The sequence below is a fragment of the Toxorhynchites rutilus genome, chromosome 2 (assembly GCF_029784135.1).
Source record: "Toxorhynchites rutilus septentrionalis strain SRP chromosome 2, ASM2978413v1, whole genome shotgun sequence".
NCBI classification, from domain to species: domain Eukaryota; kingdom Metazoa; phylum Arthropoda; class Insecta; order Diptera; family Culicidae; genus Toxorhynchites; species Toxorhynchites rutilus.
Genome location: NC_073745.1, coordinates 331,073,130 through 331,089,522, shown reverse-complemented (window position 1 = coordinate 331,089,522; position 16,393 = coordinate 331,073,130). Strand labels below are relative to the sequence as shown.

Sequence of the window (16,393 nt, the reverse complement as noted above, 5' to 3'; positions counted from 1 at the left end):
ATTATCAAGCTCAACCATTCTATCACTGTTTATTCATGCAAAGTATATAAAATATGGAAAGTCTAACAACCCGCTCGAAATCACGAACGATAAGCCATCACGCGAATTTGTTGCTCAATTTATATTCCTGATTCCCATCGATGCACCACTGTCGAGGCACTGCCTCGCGAATTATAATGTTGACACCGAAGCTCTATTAGCGGCGGGCTCTTTTTATGTTTATATTATGTGCACCCTTAGCACGCGGGAGGGAGCAGCTAGGAAAGGCTAGACCAATCAATCTGATTTCCAATGTTTGAAATGCAAGCGTTCGCGCTCGTTCGCGTATGGAAACGACGAACGATTGGAGGCTCGATTTTGCCAGCTGATACCTCAAGGACGTTATGCATGGCAAAAGCCCGTCCTGAAGGCGAACCATTGGAACTCAAGGGTGCAATTTGGCATGCTCAAAGTAGTACTTGAAAATCGCTATATACATAAATATACAAGCTGCTGAAAAGGCAGGTCTGGATGAATATGCCGCCGGCGTGGGAAAAGTGCTTCCAATCGTAGTCGGCCGCTAGTTTGACTTTGACGTGATTTTTGCTCTTCCACTTTTTCGGTGAAAATTGTATAGCCTTTTGACAAAGAAGTGTAAAATTGAGCGTGGAAAATTGCTGTGCTTCGAAATTTAGTTAAACTTTAGGTTTTTTGTGTACGTTGAATTGGATTGATTTTCGATTTAGACGAAAATGCCGGCATTGAACGTGGGACACCTTGGTACTCCTGAACCACATTATATTCCGGGGTAAGAGAAAACGTGTAAACGAATTTAAATTTCTCATTTATCTCCGATCGCGAAGCTGTGTGTTTTTAATCCAGTTTTAGAGTCTACAAGTGTTCAATTTATTTTCCCAACAAATGGTTTGAATTTATTTTCGTATTCATCTATTGCTTGACACCATGTGCTCCATAACGTTTAATTGCTTTACATCTCTCAATGGAATAGGCCCAGCTTTTTAAAATTTAAACATTATACCATGTGTATGACCATGTATGCTCCATTTTTTTCCCTAATTCTAACTACCGATTTCAAGTTCAATTACGGCTCGTGCTGTGGCTCATTTGAACGATTGTTTTCCGTGAGTTTAGCAAATTCGACGATTTCGCCATTTTCACAATGGATTACCACGTGATTGGCTGAAATAACCACGACAAACGGTATGAAAAAAAAACATTGAAAAGAACCGAAAGTGTCACAATTTGGCACCCAAGTTTAGGGTGATAAAATGGAACATTCATGTGAAGAGCAAAATTCAACGAAGAACAACAGCCTGCTACATCATTGAGGAAATACGACGAGAAAAGGGAGACTCGAGTGCATAGTTGCAAAAAGTTTTTAATGGCTTCATTTAACGACGAACATTCTACCAGGTGCCAAGTTCTTTATTTTATTTACTTATTTGCATTTTTAGTATAAACAATACTACAGTCAAGCAAATTGCATGCTAACTGCCCGAAATAAATCCTTTCAATGACACCCATTTCCGTGTGCTGTTTTCAAGTTGAAGGTTAAGCATTGCATATACGAACAATATCCAACCTATGGTTTCCCGTATCTAAACACCTCCGAATGAGCATACAAAGTAAGTGAACACTTCTGGCAGGATACAGAAGAAATAGGAAGCAGTCACGCGATTCTGTGCTATAAACCCATGGGAAAGTACCTTTGCGATGATGAACAAATGGCATACATTACAATGCCCATATCCGCAGCAATAAATGCAATAAAACTGTCTGAAAATAAACACATGTGCTTGCAAGTGCCACGTGGAATTCATGCTAAATTGTACTGCATTATGAAACAAAATTTTCTTTTTCATCTTCTTCTTCTTTTTCTTTGTTCCGGAAACTTTAAATCATTCGATTCATTCGTCTCCGAAATTTTTTGTTTTTATTTTTATTACTATTTCGAGTTCAAAATTCCTTGTATTTTCTTGTATAGTTCAGTTTCTTTAAAGAAATTCAATTAAATTATTTTCCTGAGTTTCACCATTCCTAAGAATGTATCTTAGGTTCTGTCCTATGGTCATTCTAACTCTAGCGTCTTTTCTATGTTGGCAATCGACACCGCCAGTGCTTACTGAACCATAACTTGAACATATGTAAACTTGATGTTCAATCAGGAATTTTGTTTCTACGAGATGATTGAAACAGGCCTTTATTTTAGGTTGGAGATCCCTGCACGAAACTCCTCGAGTAAGTCAAGGTTGATAATCGGCAGTTTAACATTCCCATTGATTTCCATTACCGGCGAATGCACACATATATCTGGAAGGTTTTGATTAGTGTGTTCTTTGATTGATCCTTTGCCCGAGATATTAATGAGACATCGTGGTCACGGTCAGGAAGTGAAAGGTAACGGATAGCTCTATTGGTTACAATATCCGTAACGAATCGATCGAATGGTAGTTGTCCGCTCTCTGCCATAATAGCAAGGGTAGGGTTTGTAGCAAAGACACCAATGGTAACCACCAATAAAGGTAGCATTGCCTTATTACATACTGTTTCAATCGTCTCTAGCGGTTTTTCGGCGCTTCGGCATAATAATGAAGTTATTAAATCGAGCCTTGGGGAATTCCACATTCTTGGAATTTTAACGAAGATTAGGTGTTGTTGATTATGGTTCAGAAGGTTCTATATAGGTTTCAGGAAAATTTTACCATAAAAACCTAGTAGACCGCGAATCCCCCAGTCAAAACGATCTTTCAATACTGGGTATCTCAACACTTAAAAATCCCCGGTAGAAAACTACCATATGCCATTGGTAATGCAAACATTAATAGAATGTACAATTGTCCCAACTCCCTACCAAAGGTTAATATATTTTACTCGATAACATAAGTAAACTTTAATGTTGTCATATCTAAAGATTGGTGAGAACAGCGCGTATTAACTATTTGGATTGTTGCCATAAGGCGATATAGAGGTATGAGTTTTGATATAATTCTAATACGTGCATTTTTACTGTAACTACGTTTGGGAATTTAACAGAAATTGCTATTGCCTGTAATTAGGTGTCAATGTCAAGGAGTTTATGGGGGGTGGTCCCGGTTTTGATTGCAATTGCAACCCCATTTGAAGAGGGAATAAGACCTTCTTTGAAAACAGTTATACAATTTTTTATACCAGGAGTCTAGATGATAGAACAATGAGATTGATTACTGAATTTAAAAGCTGCAAGTCAGAATGTCTACTCCTAAGACAGCTATACTCAACCGGGCTGAATCCGGTTGGTCCGCCTGGCCCGTTACTATTTTGTATGTGTAACAATCATGAAAACTCAAGAAATCATTTTGGAAACATGGGATGAGAACAATGGAGTTTGACACATTACATATTCACACATTAGTTAGTTGTCTAGTTAAGTAAGATTAGTAGATTAAATATCCATTAAATATATTTAATCCGACCATTTAGGCTAATCCTGTTGACGTTAGTGAATAAAAATTAAAATATGGATATGAAAATAAGAGGTACCTATTTTTTGACATATGACTACGTCCCTCAGTAATGATTCCAAATCAGATAACAGGTCACGTTTCTCATGAAATAGGTTTAAATTTAATAATTATTTTAGCTCTGAATGTATTTGGTTGTTTCCAATCGAATCGGAAATTCTCTATTTTCGGTACGTTATAATTACGGTTCCCTAACCCATGATTTAATGAATATTCAAATGAAGAAACATTGGAAGAATACACATTGTCCTATCGTGTCAACGTGGCTGTATAGTTTCAACGAGGTACAATATTTAAATATCGCTGTTAATCAGACGAGTAAAATCGGTCGCTTGAAATGCACATACAGCATTCGTTCTACGGACAATGTGAATAGAGAAATATTGCAATCTTAGCTCCGCCGTTTTCCATTCATTGAGATTAAACGAGCCACTCGCGACTTCAAATTACAATATTTATAATTCATCAGTTATTTAACTAACGACCAGAATGCAGCAGGGCTTTCGAAATGACCTTTCTCACGGCTAGAGGCGAATGAACTGATTAGTTTTAAAGTCTTTCTAATTCAAAACAACATCATCATCATAATTCAAGTTATCTCGCTCCAGTTATCAGACAGCAGTCTTTCTTAATGCTGAGGTCACAAACACACTGTGTTTTTGCACGATTCTGAAGAACTTTTTTTTTTCTATATTATAGTGACTTTCAAAACTTTTGGCTGGTTCGTCACTGTTACTTCCATTTTTGGAAGAATGTCGGGAGTGGAAATTAAACTCATGACCCTTAGTGTGGGAGGTATGAACGATACCACTTTGCCAGATCGCCTCCATTAAAGAATAATGAATGATATATATCGCACAGTATTTTATTCGGTGGGGCATCACGTCAATTTACATACCGTCTGGTGAAGAGTGCCTTTGTATTGTTGCATCACATCATATTTGAATCTGTACTGGTGTGTGAGTTTAAAATTTTTACTGGTTACTTATTGACCCAAAACTTGTTATAATAGCTCAAAACTGCTTCGAAAGCAAACCGTTAAAATCACAAAAATCTATAAATACCTGCTTGAAAGTCCATCTTAGTCAAGATTTATCGATGCATGTCTTTGGTTGGTACTGAAAGTTCTCTAAATATTGTGCCAAACTCAGTTTTATGTTTCTACTATGTTGAAAAATATTTTTCGTTAATGCATCTTCAGAATATTCAAGAAGAAAACATGTGTACGATGTATACTGAGTATACTTAGTGCGTTACGTGTATTGTTCTGAGCGCGTGTATTTTTGTCGCGAAAATAAGAATGAATCAAGAATCAACCATCTTCAGCTGCGTCTACAAAACAGCGCAAACCAATCGGTCCTTTTCAGGGCCACTAAAACTATCAAATATGCATTCTAAAAATCTATTTTATACTTATGTTTGACTGAAGGGGGCTTCTATGAATTCAACAGTGTGTTTGGATTTATGGGTGTAATGATGTTATTTTTAATTATAGAAGTTTTATGCTTTCTCAGTTCATTCGCTTCTAGACTTGAAAAAGGCCAATTTGAAGAATCAAACTAAACAATCCGGCCTTGCGAAATACCATATGGAAATCTGTACTGCCATCCGGTCGCTAGCTGGACGACTGATAAATCGTGAATGACTTATTTGTGATTTTTTTCAATCGATCATTCAATTTTCGTGATATCAATGCTTTCGTCTCCGACGCCACCACACAATAAATTCGGTTCGTATTTTCTGTTGCTTGTTCTGATGTTCTGCGTCTTCTGAGATGTTTTGATGAGAAAGCATTCATTTATCGACCCTTGTCATTGCTATCAAATATTTATATCAAAGGGTTTTATTATTATATTTCTTTAATGTTTGTTCTCGCCGAATAGTTTCGTAGTTCTATGTTAACAATGCGCTTGTGTCTTGGACATCACCCTACTTAATTTTTTCTGCGGCCCGCGACACAATGACTAACCCTTGTTTGTGGCCCCTTTGGAAAAAAGATTGAGTACCGCTGTTCTAAGATCTCCAACATCCCATTTGAGGACTAGAATATTAAAATTTTTCAAAATTTGTATTAGTAGCCATTTATGAAAAAAAAATATATCGGGAGGGGCAGATGTACTGCCAGAAGCGGATGACTGTAGCCTAATATTATGTGAATTTTGATCAATTTCCATTCCTGTATCCCTTTGTGTTCCTTTGTTATTCCTTCACCACAGGTTTCTTTTTTGGGCATTGTAATTTCGTGTGGGCAATATTCTAGCACCTATAGCAAAGCATAAGTTCTGGAATATACGGGCGAGTTGGAACTTTCAGAGAATCAAAATTCAGGTATTTTGAGCAACCCTCTTTCGTTTACTATTAGAGTTGGAATAGGAGTAACTATACCGACTTTATCATTATTTTTTATCCTGCCATGAATTTTATTATCTTTTCCATATTTTCTTATTTTTTTCGTATTTATTATTTTATGAAACGTTAGTGGGTAAAGCCTGTGGCAAGTAATACCCCTAAACGAAATCAAACCTTGTTTAATTTGTATTTGAATTAAAGCTATTTGATCTCGAATTCCAATTTTATTTCAGTTACACTGGATACTGCCCACAGTTTATATACCGGGTCGGAAACACTTATTCTTCGCTCTCTCACAAGCTGTTAATTGACCCTACCGTAGCTCATGCGGAAAAATTGGTGCTATCCGATCGCTCCACAGACGAATATCAGGTTGAACAGGAACGAAAAAATAATTTACTTATTTTAATAATAAATTCATGAAATATTCAAGATCTGTCGACCGTCTCAGAAGGAAATAGATGCCACAGGAGTCATTATTCCGAAGCACGAAGACGAGGATATTCGGGATACGATTTACCGCAAACCATTGATGCCCGGATATGAGGGTTATATACCAAGGACGCAGAGCAAATTTGGACGCCGTTACGCTGTTGTAACAAGTGAGGGACTGGATGAATTTGAGCGAGACCGACTGCAAACAAGAGCTCAAATGAAAAAGCTGAGACATCGGACCGCGCAACCCATTTCCACTATCTCGGATTATAGCTTGGGTGATAGAATGAAGGTATAATATCGCACCTTACATCGCATCTCTTACCAAATTATATTGCGGACCCAACGTTCCTATTCTCCTAGTTCCACAAAAGTGATTACCGTTTCCCGCTCGAAGCCACCAGACCAGAAGCGGCGGGTATGGTGAGAAAAGTGCCTATCGAGAATCTACCACCGTTACCAAGTCTTCCTTACACTCATCATGACCCACCCCACTTTATGGAGATTGGAAACTGCGAAAAGTATTTTAAACTAGGTAAACTGTTAAATTAGTAAGAATGTTTAAAGCATAGTGTACATGATTGTTGACTCTCTTGATTGTTAATTCACTCTCTAATGATAGTGTGATTTGTTCTTTTGGTGTGAACATCAACCAATAATATTTAATAAAACTCTGTTCAAAATACCATGCACTCGTGTACTTCCAAAACATGTCGTGTCGTGAATACTTTTCTTTCGACAAACTTTAACTTCTTTGAAAAAAAAAATCAGCCAAAAAATCTAGACCGATTTCGATTTGGTATCGAGATTGTTTGATCGATAGTGAATATCATTTCGCAAAGCACTGCACTACTGGCTTACATTTTAGTTACATTTCCAATAACAGCTGTGAAATGTCTTATTCTACGCGTATGTATAGGAATTTCAGAGTGTATTAATAAAATTACCATGCGAATCTCATCACTGTTCTAGGTTACACCGGACATAAGCCATTCCTATGGCCAAGATTCGGTGAATCGAACATACCGCTGTCGAAGAAAGCGTTGTGTGACTTCACCAACAGCTATCAGCACCGGAGATGCACCGAATGGATACCAATTACACCGGCAGGAACTGGTACCTGTCAACCGACGGATGCTGTCAATGGAATCTACATGAAGAATGTGGGGCTGATACCCCGCTACATGGGACACGTACCGGGAGCTATGTTCAGGTGATTCAGTGGAACGTGGCAAACCGTGTTTTTCTGTCTGCATGTATTTTTTTTTTTAGATTCGGGAAGACTTATGGTAACGATAGCAGGGACGCCAAAAGGTGCTTGAAAAAGTGTTACGAAGACTAGAAGATGAACAAAATGAATGGATTTCGAAGAAAGAATAACATAATTGTCATAGTCAATTCAATATAATACGGTATAAATTCTCCCTGATAGCAAAAATAGAGTATATTCCATAGCCCGGTTGCAACAAACAGTTCGAGAACTGTATTGTGTTACAGCTTAAACCGTTTGAGCTGCTAGATGAGGTTTGATCTCATTTCCCATCGGCTATCTTCAACATTTCATCCACATTGACAATCTTTTCTTTTAACTTACCTTTTTCTGTACCCCTCCGAATCTCCTCCTCGTCGATTGCTTTCCAGCCAGCCCAACTAACTGTCCGTTTTCCCCTCAAATCCAGCCCAGATCTGTTTTCATTCGCACGAATTATGTTATTTTGGAAATCTTTACATATCACATCCGCAACACCAAAAGAATTATTCATTGTGGTGAGGATCACTCCGGTGGGACCAGTCGCCAACCATCCCGAAGAATAAAGTCCATTCTCAAAGTTGCCCTCGACATCAGCCACATTTTCATCACAGCCAGTGGATGTCCTCTTTAGTACACGACCTACGGATGATTCTCAAGTTTCACAATTGGCTCATCGATTATTCGAGTATATCATCTTACCTGATACATTACGCACACATCCCTTGCGATTGTCGAAGTTCAGTTCTTGGTCAACATTGGTGGACATGTAGCCAATACTGCGACAAACAAGATCGGTTTGAATCGTTTCCATCTCGTCGGTAGGAATTGCCCTATCATCCTCCAATCTATTAACAGCATATTCCACAGATTGGACACAATCGTCTCCGTTGATTTTGGTTGGCGACCGAAAGAAGACAGGTTGAAAGATGCCACTTGAGTTCGGTTGTTTGCTCTGCTCGGAAAGGCTCTTCAACATCAGCTCGGTGATACGCTTCCTGGGCCTTGCCAACTTTGGTACGGCTTCTTGCACACCTGGGCGAATGCAAATAATGAACACAAATATTACTTGAATGTAGCACATACATACCTCGAAAATCATTCGGCCTCCATATGGTGGAACAACTTGGCAGTTTGAGCAACTCTCTCAGTTCTTTGATGGTGTAGGCAACTTGCAAAGGACCACGTCGACCCACTAACAGTACTTTCTTGATTTTACTTCTCGAGAGAGCTTCCAACGCGAATTCAGTTATATCGGTTTTCTTAAATTGATTAGTCAATGACTGGAATATTGAGATTTTTTTGGCTGACGAACCTTCAATTCATCCACGTTGGAAAGAACTATGCGAGCCACATCAATGGCTACGTTACCCTGCCCGAGCAGAGTTAAGGTGCTGCCGCTAAGATCAGGGTTGAAATTCTCAAACCCAGGGAGACCATTGTACCAAGCAACGAATTCACGTGCCGATAGCACGTTTCGGAGTGTTTCGTTAGGAATGTTCAAGGTGCGATCTTTGTCCGCTCCGTAGGTCTGTTTTGAGGAGATTAATTTCATACCATATATCGCATACCCGATGATTCTTTTACTTACCAGAAGTACAGCGTGATACCTCTCTCTCAGTTCTGCGAGGGTGAAATCTTTTCCGAGACTCAGATTCCCCAAGAATCTTACCCTTGGATTTTCTGCTGTTTTCGTGAAGGTATTGATAACATTTTTCACCTCGGGATGGTCGGGAGCAACACCGAATCTGACAAAGGTACACGATCAAGTAGTTATAGCGAAACAAATTCAAACTTGACATACCTTACGAGACCAAAAGGAACAGGTAGCTTCTCTACAATATCAATCTCTGAGTTTTCCAGATGCTTGAGAATATATTGAGCAGCATAGAAGCCAGCTGGACCTGCTCCAACAATACAAATACGTTTCTGGACAGTGGTCGATGTGCTAACGTAGCGGCGTGTGTAACCATTTCGTAATGATCTTATAAGAGTTGTGCTCAAATGCATAACTGAACAAGAGAATTCAAAAATATAAAAATGAATGAGTACTCAGTATCAAAATATCGCTTGAATTTTCATTGAACACTTTTATTGTTGCTGCTGGATATATTTGCATACAAATGTATATCAACCATAGTTGACTTATACTGTGAAGTCTCGTCCATGTTATTGTTTTGTAGTAATCTTGATCACCGTGACTCTTTGTGACTTTGATAGCTTGAAGATATGCTATTTGCATATATCAGTTCTGAATAAATAAGACTGATATAATAAATACAGTAGAACCTTGACTATCTGCGGCACGGTTTATCCGCGAAGGCAAGTTCCATCGTAATTCTATAGGCTTTCCCGAAATTTGTCAGTGAGTGAGAGACTTTTGGTATTTTGTTTTGGTCATTGCTTTCACATTATCTGACCAGTGATGTGCACAACCTCACATGTGGATGGAGAAATGATTTCTGTATTAGTAAGACATATTTTTCATGAGACATCTTTTTTTCGCTTCGAATTGACGAGCGTTGAGAGCGAGGATGACTAATGAACTATTCTATTCAATACTTATTCTACTTGATGTGATTAATGAATACAAATCTGCCTCTTCATGTGCGATTCACATAGCACGTTACGGAGAAGAACGTCTACGTTCCGTCAACGTCTCCACCAATTCACACATGCAGTCAATGCTTCCACCAGCACCGTCACGTCAAATGCCAAACGAATGATTTATTTAATTTTATTCATGGTGTCGCCACCTACAACAATTTTAAATTGCAATGCCCTCTTTCAAATCAGCATGCCTAGAATCAGTTCTAAATTTTGAAAAATTCAATGTGAATCATTGAATTCAATTATTTAAAAGCTTAAACCCCGTAGTCCGACCCTTATGCAATAACAATAATACATAGAATAATTCTTTCAACTAATCGCGAATGATTTTCACTCCGAAATTCGGAGCTAAGGGATATGTTGGCATAAAAAGTACAGTTAGTTACTTATAAAGCGATATGCTGAGGCACCACTCAGTGTCGCATTGGAGTCGGTTTTGACCAGTAATTGGACATTTGCGACTGGTGGCGACTTTCAATGTGGGGCTATAATTTGGGCCCCGAACTCAATGTTTACAAAAATGTCCAACTAGAGGTAAAAATGTCTAATTAAACGTGTTGCATCACAGATCTGTTCAATTAGCCTTATGTCGATGTAGATGTAAATTACTGTATAACCAAATCAAAACAAAAGCCGAGACACAAAGCCCAGACAAAAACCAAACGAGCCGTCCGTCTCCGTCAATTATTCTTTTCTACAAACCCTGCCGGTCGTTTTCGTTGAACGTATGCTGACGGGTCGTTACGTTGCTGGTGTATGTGAATGTTTTCATGAGAATTGCATGGTAGAATCATTGACGTATCGTGACGTGACGGGACGTGAACGTGACGTGTATGTTGTATGTGAATCGATCATGTTATGGTATAACCGCAAACCTTCATGCGGAAAAGAGTACTATAAGCTTACGGCGATAGTGACAAGAAATAACGCTGTTTTTGGATCCACTGATTTCGCTCAGGGAGGAGGTGAATGCTGTGCATATACCGGGAAGGAGATTACCAGATCCAGAAGATCCGGAAAGGGCAGTTACGAGTAGTTGGCTAGAGGAGGTTGTGCACTATTTTTCATGAATATAGGGCCCCAATCCAGAAAACGAGACCAGCAATTCGTCTCGTCTCGTCTCGGCTTCAGCCACTGTCGAGACGAGCAAAATATCCGATTCCAGTACACGAGTTTCATTGAAATGTGTTATTTGGTAGACTGGAGAGACTTCAGTCAGTTTTTCTCGGTATGATCAGTGATGTCAGATGAGAAGACATGTTTTTGTTTTGAGAAAAACAACAAACAGTTTAAAAATTGATACTCTTTTCTCAGTGCCAAAATATTAAAAAAAAACATAACAAAAAGGAATGAGTTTCATATATCTTTTGGTTTCATCGATATTTTTTCTCGAGCATATGGTTTTATCACTCAGACGTTTTGTTATTATGGATTTATTGGACAAACATTGCTGTTTGTTCACCTAATCAACGATTTATCAAGAAAAGTTTTAAATCTATATATACGTATTTCCAATAAAGTAGTTGTTTTGAATTACTCATTTTCGTGCAATATGTGAAGACCCTTTTCGTGCCGTGTTCATATATTCAAAACAGTCATCTAGCATCCCTGGATATGAGCTCAATGTTTACATTTGATTGTGTTGTTTGAGAGAGGTCCATTTGAAAATCTGTAAAATCTTGCAATTACTGAATTGAATTTGATGGTTGCAGTTGAAAACATACATTGCTTATGCAATACTAGTTTAGCCGTGAAACAATTTTTGAAGATAAAGCGGAGCAGAAGAATACCGATGCTTTCAATCAACAAGGAATATGAAAACAAACGAGACGAGCGCTAATCTGCTAATTTTTTCCTTCAGTTATTTTCCTCAGCGAGTTGATATGAAACCATAAACACAAATCCAAACAAAAAGTTAATAATTCTGAAAGTTACGTTACGTAACTCGATGTTGATAATTCCTTAATATTTTCATTAGTTGATCGTATTGTTTTCACATATTCACGTTGGAGAGCCTTAACCCTTCTCTTCGTTGGCCTTCGTTTTGATTGAATGTGAAGCCGTGGCAGTGTTCCGAGCTCTGCAATACAATTTGCTTAACCAATGTTAAAGTTGTTAAAACTTATATTATAGACCCATTGAACGTAAAAATAATAATTGTATTGATTTCAACATAATTTCATTCTATTGATTTTTATGACATGAAACGCTATGACTCAGGAATAACGTTTTATTGAGTGGTTTTATAGCTGTTTCGATGATGTTGTCTGGCATCAGTGTCGAAAAAATAACGATGCTTTCACCAATATAAACAAAACCATTTCGGAAAATTGAAAAATGAAAATTTAACTTTCAGAGCACTAGCTCGAGTTTTCCGACGTTTTTCACTATACAGTACGAGGGCAGATGAAAATTTAATATCTTGTGAGTAATCGATTAGAGTTTGGTTGATATGACTTGGCGGGAAGTATGCGAAAACGATAATTTTCATCACACTGTTTCGCAAAATTAATGATTTTTGGGCGTGGTGTGAGGGAGGGAGATGAAAGAAATGAGCGCCATTGTGGCAGCCATTTGTGGCTTCCTTCCACCTTCACCTTAATTGGAAAAATCGCATAAAAACCCGACCACTTAAAACCCACGTTAGTATCGTTGTAGGGTACAACTCTAATTTCCGTCATATGCTATGAGAGAGCGTATGAGAGCATAAGGACGACATGTGATATCGCTCAGGTTTTTTTATGCGGGAATTTGGAACAGGAAACGAAACATTTTGAGTGAGCAGGGGAATCCTGTTCGAATCTTTATGAACTTGTCGAAAGTTCTTCCGAAGTCATTTCCGTGTGAACATTTGATTCCGACTTGGGCAGATGTCTGATTTTTGACATTGATATTTTCATTACCTCAAAAAAACTAAAATATTAGGAAATTTTTTCAAACGATTTTTACTTTTTAGCGTTACGTAACTTAAGGGGGAAGAGGGTTTATCTTGCGTTACTTATTTTTACACAGGGTGGGAAGGGGTCCAAAAACATTACGTTAGCATTACGTAATTTGTGTACCACGTCTAAGATTGATTTCTTATTCTGAAATCAATAGCTTATTGCTAAGGAATTCTGAGGAATTCAGTTCGTTTGCAGCAAACTTATTACGTCTCAAACAGGATACAACAGCGTAACCTTGTTAAAACTGCAGACGTAGGTTGTTAAAGTAGCACATGATCGAGTAATATCTACTGTGTGCTAAATATTTTGGCTGCCAACTGTATAACGAGTATTACAAACTTCGCCTGGTGTTGGTTTTTCGAACGAATAAGTAACTCCTTAAATTCCGCGAAGGAAATTGATCGAAAACTCGTTTATCAATATCCATGTTCAATTATGGTATAGTTTCATATAACCCTCCATTTTGGCAGAACACGTGTATTCATTGAGGGATGCTCTTAGCTTCCTCGAAAAGTCGCTGTGCAGCATGTAATATCAAATTGACAAAAAGGGCAGCAATTCTTTTTTTTTCATTTATTTATCAAGTTCAACTGAGCGACGTTTATAAGTTAACGAGTAAGCATTTGATGCTATTTTTATGCGTGCGTTTTTTGCTTAAACCCCGATCATGGAAGATACCCTGGCGACCAACTTTGCCATGTTGGGATTAACATCCTTCGCCAGAAGATTATGCACCTGCTTGATTGCACTAGTGGCAGCGATATCGCAGAGAGAGATTTCGGCACCTCCGAAGCTGGGAGTTTTACCGAGCTTTGTGCTTAGTGTTTTCAGTACTTGCTTCTTCTCTGTGGGATTCGACTTATTGATTAGAAGATAGCAGGTATCCAAAATAGAATCAACCTCCGTTACATCGGCATGTTGTTCGTAGTTGAATTCGCTTGGACCACAGCGTGACAAAAAGCGCAGGATGTTGACCTCTCCACAGATAGGAACATAAGCCGTGGGTGAAGTGATCATTTCCGTATAGGTACCAACTGAAACAAGAAAATAGTCGCTGGCGATGACAAAACCCAATTCATAGACTTCACAAAGCTTACCATTCTTCCAGATCAACGTCACCTTGATGGTGGGAAGATTTTCGATTTTCGGTCTCAGGTTTGTAATGATTTTTTGAAAATTAAGTGCAGCTTCGCTCAGTTTAGGAATTGTCGAGTGGATGAAGCACTCTACGTTAAGATTCAACCGATCGATCCAAAGTTTTTTCAGAGCCAATAGACCGAAAGGGATGTTCTCCGGACTAGCATTAACAACGAAGTCCTGCAGATATGACAGCTGAAAGAATAGGTTAATATAAAAGGGCTAAAACTAACGATCTTCTATGCAATCTTACATTGATAGGTTGAATCTGTTTAGTCTGAGCTTTTGACTCGGCTTTGTGAACGGTGTTTTCACTAGATGAAACTGCTGTATTCGGTTGCGGTGGCTTACTGCATATTTTCAAATCAGTTCGCATTGACAGTAGCTGTTCACGTAACTCGGCAAGCTGTTTCAGGATTTTCTCCTGTTTGTCTTCTAATATTTGAAGTTCAGAACGGTCTTCCTGAAATATGAAAGAATATACATTAACACCCTTGATTGAATCAGTGTTGTAGTAGCTAGCCAATGAAATCAGTTAAACAAATATGATTGTAACTATAGTGCTTCTGAAGGTATAAAGAAACAAACATTCATGCAAGAGCAGATAAATTAAATTGTGTACAAAACCTTGAGAAGTAAAGTCTTAAGTTTTTCAGACAAATGATCCATAAATACCGTGCTCTGGCCAGCCGGTGAACAGCTGTTGCTTTCGTTGATAAGCGGTTTCATCGGATACATGCATGTTGGAAGTTCAATTTCGACACGTTTCAAAATCGGCTTCAAATCGTACATCTTGATGCAGTCCTTATTTTACCGCTATTACTTATCAAAGTTTCGTTTCGTAGGGTTCGAGTTAATGTTTTCACAAATGTTATTGTAGATTTTCGTTACTGTGAAACCTTGTAAGTTGAAAGTTTTACCATAGTTTAACGAAATTCAGTGATAATAGCAACAATATTCACAACAACATTAGTTCTTGCGAAATTTCTCATTCACGTTTTGCACCTTTTGACAGATAATATACCAAGATACATTTTTAGACAGCAAGGTGAACTAATGGGACTGTCGATAATACCAAAGCCCATTATACCGACAGCATGGAACTCAGAAGAGGGAGACTTCATCAAATTGCGCAAATTTGACGTAGTACTTCGTCTTTGATTTCTAAGCAGGGGGGTAACTCTTCGAAAAATGTAACGTTTATTAAGAGTTCTCAAATGCATATTACGCAAAAATGGTTCCCACGATATATGTTATAATATATACCATTAGAAGGCAAATTTATTCAGCAATTCGTTCGCTTGAGACATCAGCAGTGAAAATAATAAAACAAGTGTGAAGGTAAATCATGTATTCTTCCTTCCTTTCAACTTCGTTCCCATGAATGTTATATGCAACACAACACAATATATATATATATATATATATATATATATATATATATATATATATATATATATATATATATATATATATATATATATATATATATATTTCAGGTGCCGTGGCCCAGGGACAAAAATGTGTCATCCCAATATATATATATATATATATATATATATATATATATATAAATGGATTTCTGTCTGTCTGTCTGTCTGATTCTTATGGACTCGGAAACTACTAAACCAATCAACATGAAAAATGGTACATAGGGGTTTTTGGGGCCGGGGAAGGTTCTCGTGATAGTTTGAGAACCCTCCCCCCCCTAGAGGGGGGGTGGGGGACTGCCATACAAATTAAACACAAATTTCTTCATTATTGGGGAATTAATCAAGCAAATGAAACGAAATTTGGCATGTGAAGGTTTTAGGGTGCAATAAATGATTCTATTCTTATTCCTTCCTTTTAAATCTACTCTTTAATTTACTTCTGTCTCCATTCTATTTCCCCTGCAATTTTCCTAATTGTGACGTCTTGTATTTCTCTCCTTCTCTCGTTTTTCTCCGGTGTATTGATGGGATGAAATCCTCGCTGTAAAGCGTTGCGTTGATAGAATACTTCTGGTTCCGGTATCTTAAATCAACGCCGAATGGCGGATAGTTCGGTGGAACGTCCTCTTTCTCAAAGGCGGGTACCACGCTTGTCACAGGAGAAAAACGCTAAATATAAGATATAAGGCCCGCTGAAAGGACCTGTCCAGTGTATTATTTCACACTCTTGGTTCT

At 38.1% G+C, this 16,393-nt stretch overlaps 3 protein-coding genes across 5 annotated transcripts; 1 reads left to right on the top strand and 2 right to left on the bottom strand.

Annotated features, from left to right (window-relative positions):
- The first annotated feature begins 562 nt into the window (after positions 1 to 562).
- Positions 563 to 8,117, top strand: LOC129771871 (UPF0605 protein CG18335-like). Its single transcript, XM_055775990.1, has 6 exons — positions 563 to 787; positions 6,083 to 6,221; positions 6,283 to 6,576; positions 6,648 to 6,819; positions 7,257 to 7,497; positions 7,557 to 8,117. The coding sequence occupies exons 1-6, from the start codon at positions 732 to 734 to the stop codon at positions 7,624 to 7,626; spliced, it is 972 nt and encodes a 323-aa protein (XP_055631965.1). The 5' UTR covers positions 563 to 731; the 3' UTR covers positions 7,627 to 8,117.
- On the bottom strand, positions 7,670 to 9,657 carry LOC129771866 (NADPH:adrenodoxin oxidoreductase, mitochondrial). Its single transcript, XM_055775982.1, has 6 exons — positions 9,338 to 9,657; positions 9,125 to 9,281; positions 8,849 to 9,064; positions 8,624 to 8,795; positions 8,236 to 8,568; positions 7,670 to 8,175 (listed from the first exon to the last, which is right to left on the bottom strand). The coding sequence occupies exons 1-6, from the start codon at positions 9,541 to 9,543 to the stop codon at positions 7,817 to 7,819; spliced, it is 1,443 nt and encodes a 480-aa protein (XP_055631957.1). The 5' UTR covers positions 9,544 to 9,657; the 3' UTR covers positions 7,670 to 7,816.
- Positions 9,658 to 13,648: 3,991 nt separating this feature from the next.
- Positions 13,649 to 15,255, bottom strand: LOC129771870 (probable aminoacyl tRNA synthase complex-interacting multifunctional protein 2). Of its 3 annotated transcripts, none has more exons than XM_055775986.1 (4): positions 14,853 to 15,237; positions 14,479 to 14,688; positions 14,186 to 14,420; positions 13,649 to 14,122 (listed from the first exon to the last, which is right to left on the bottom strand). In XM_055775986.1, exons 1-4 carry the CDS (start codon positions 15,015 to 15,017, stop codon positions 13,743 to 13,745), a joined length of 990 nt encoding a protein of 329 aa, XP_055631961.1. In that variant the 5' UTR covers positions 15,018 to 15,237; the 3' UTR covers positions 13,649 to 13,742. The 3 variants fall into 3 exon arrangements, with proteins under 3 accessions (XP_055631961.1, XP_055631963.1, XP_055631962.1); XM_055775988.1 differs by having other exon boundaries at positions 13,650 to 14,122; positions 15,146 to 15,255; XM_055775987.1 differs by having other exon boundaries at positions 13,650 to 14,122; positions 14,901 to 15,237.
- Positions 15,256 to 16,393: the final 1,138 nt, after the last annotated feature.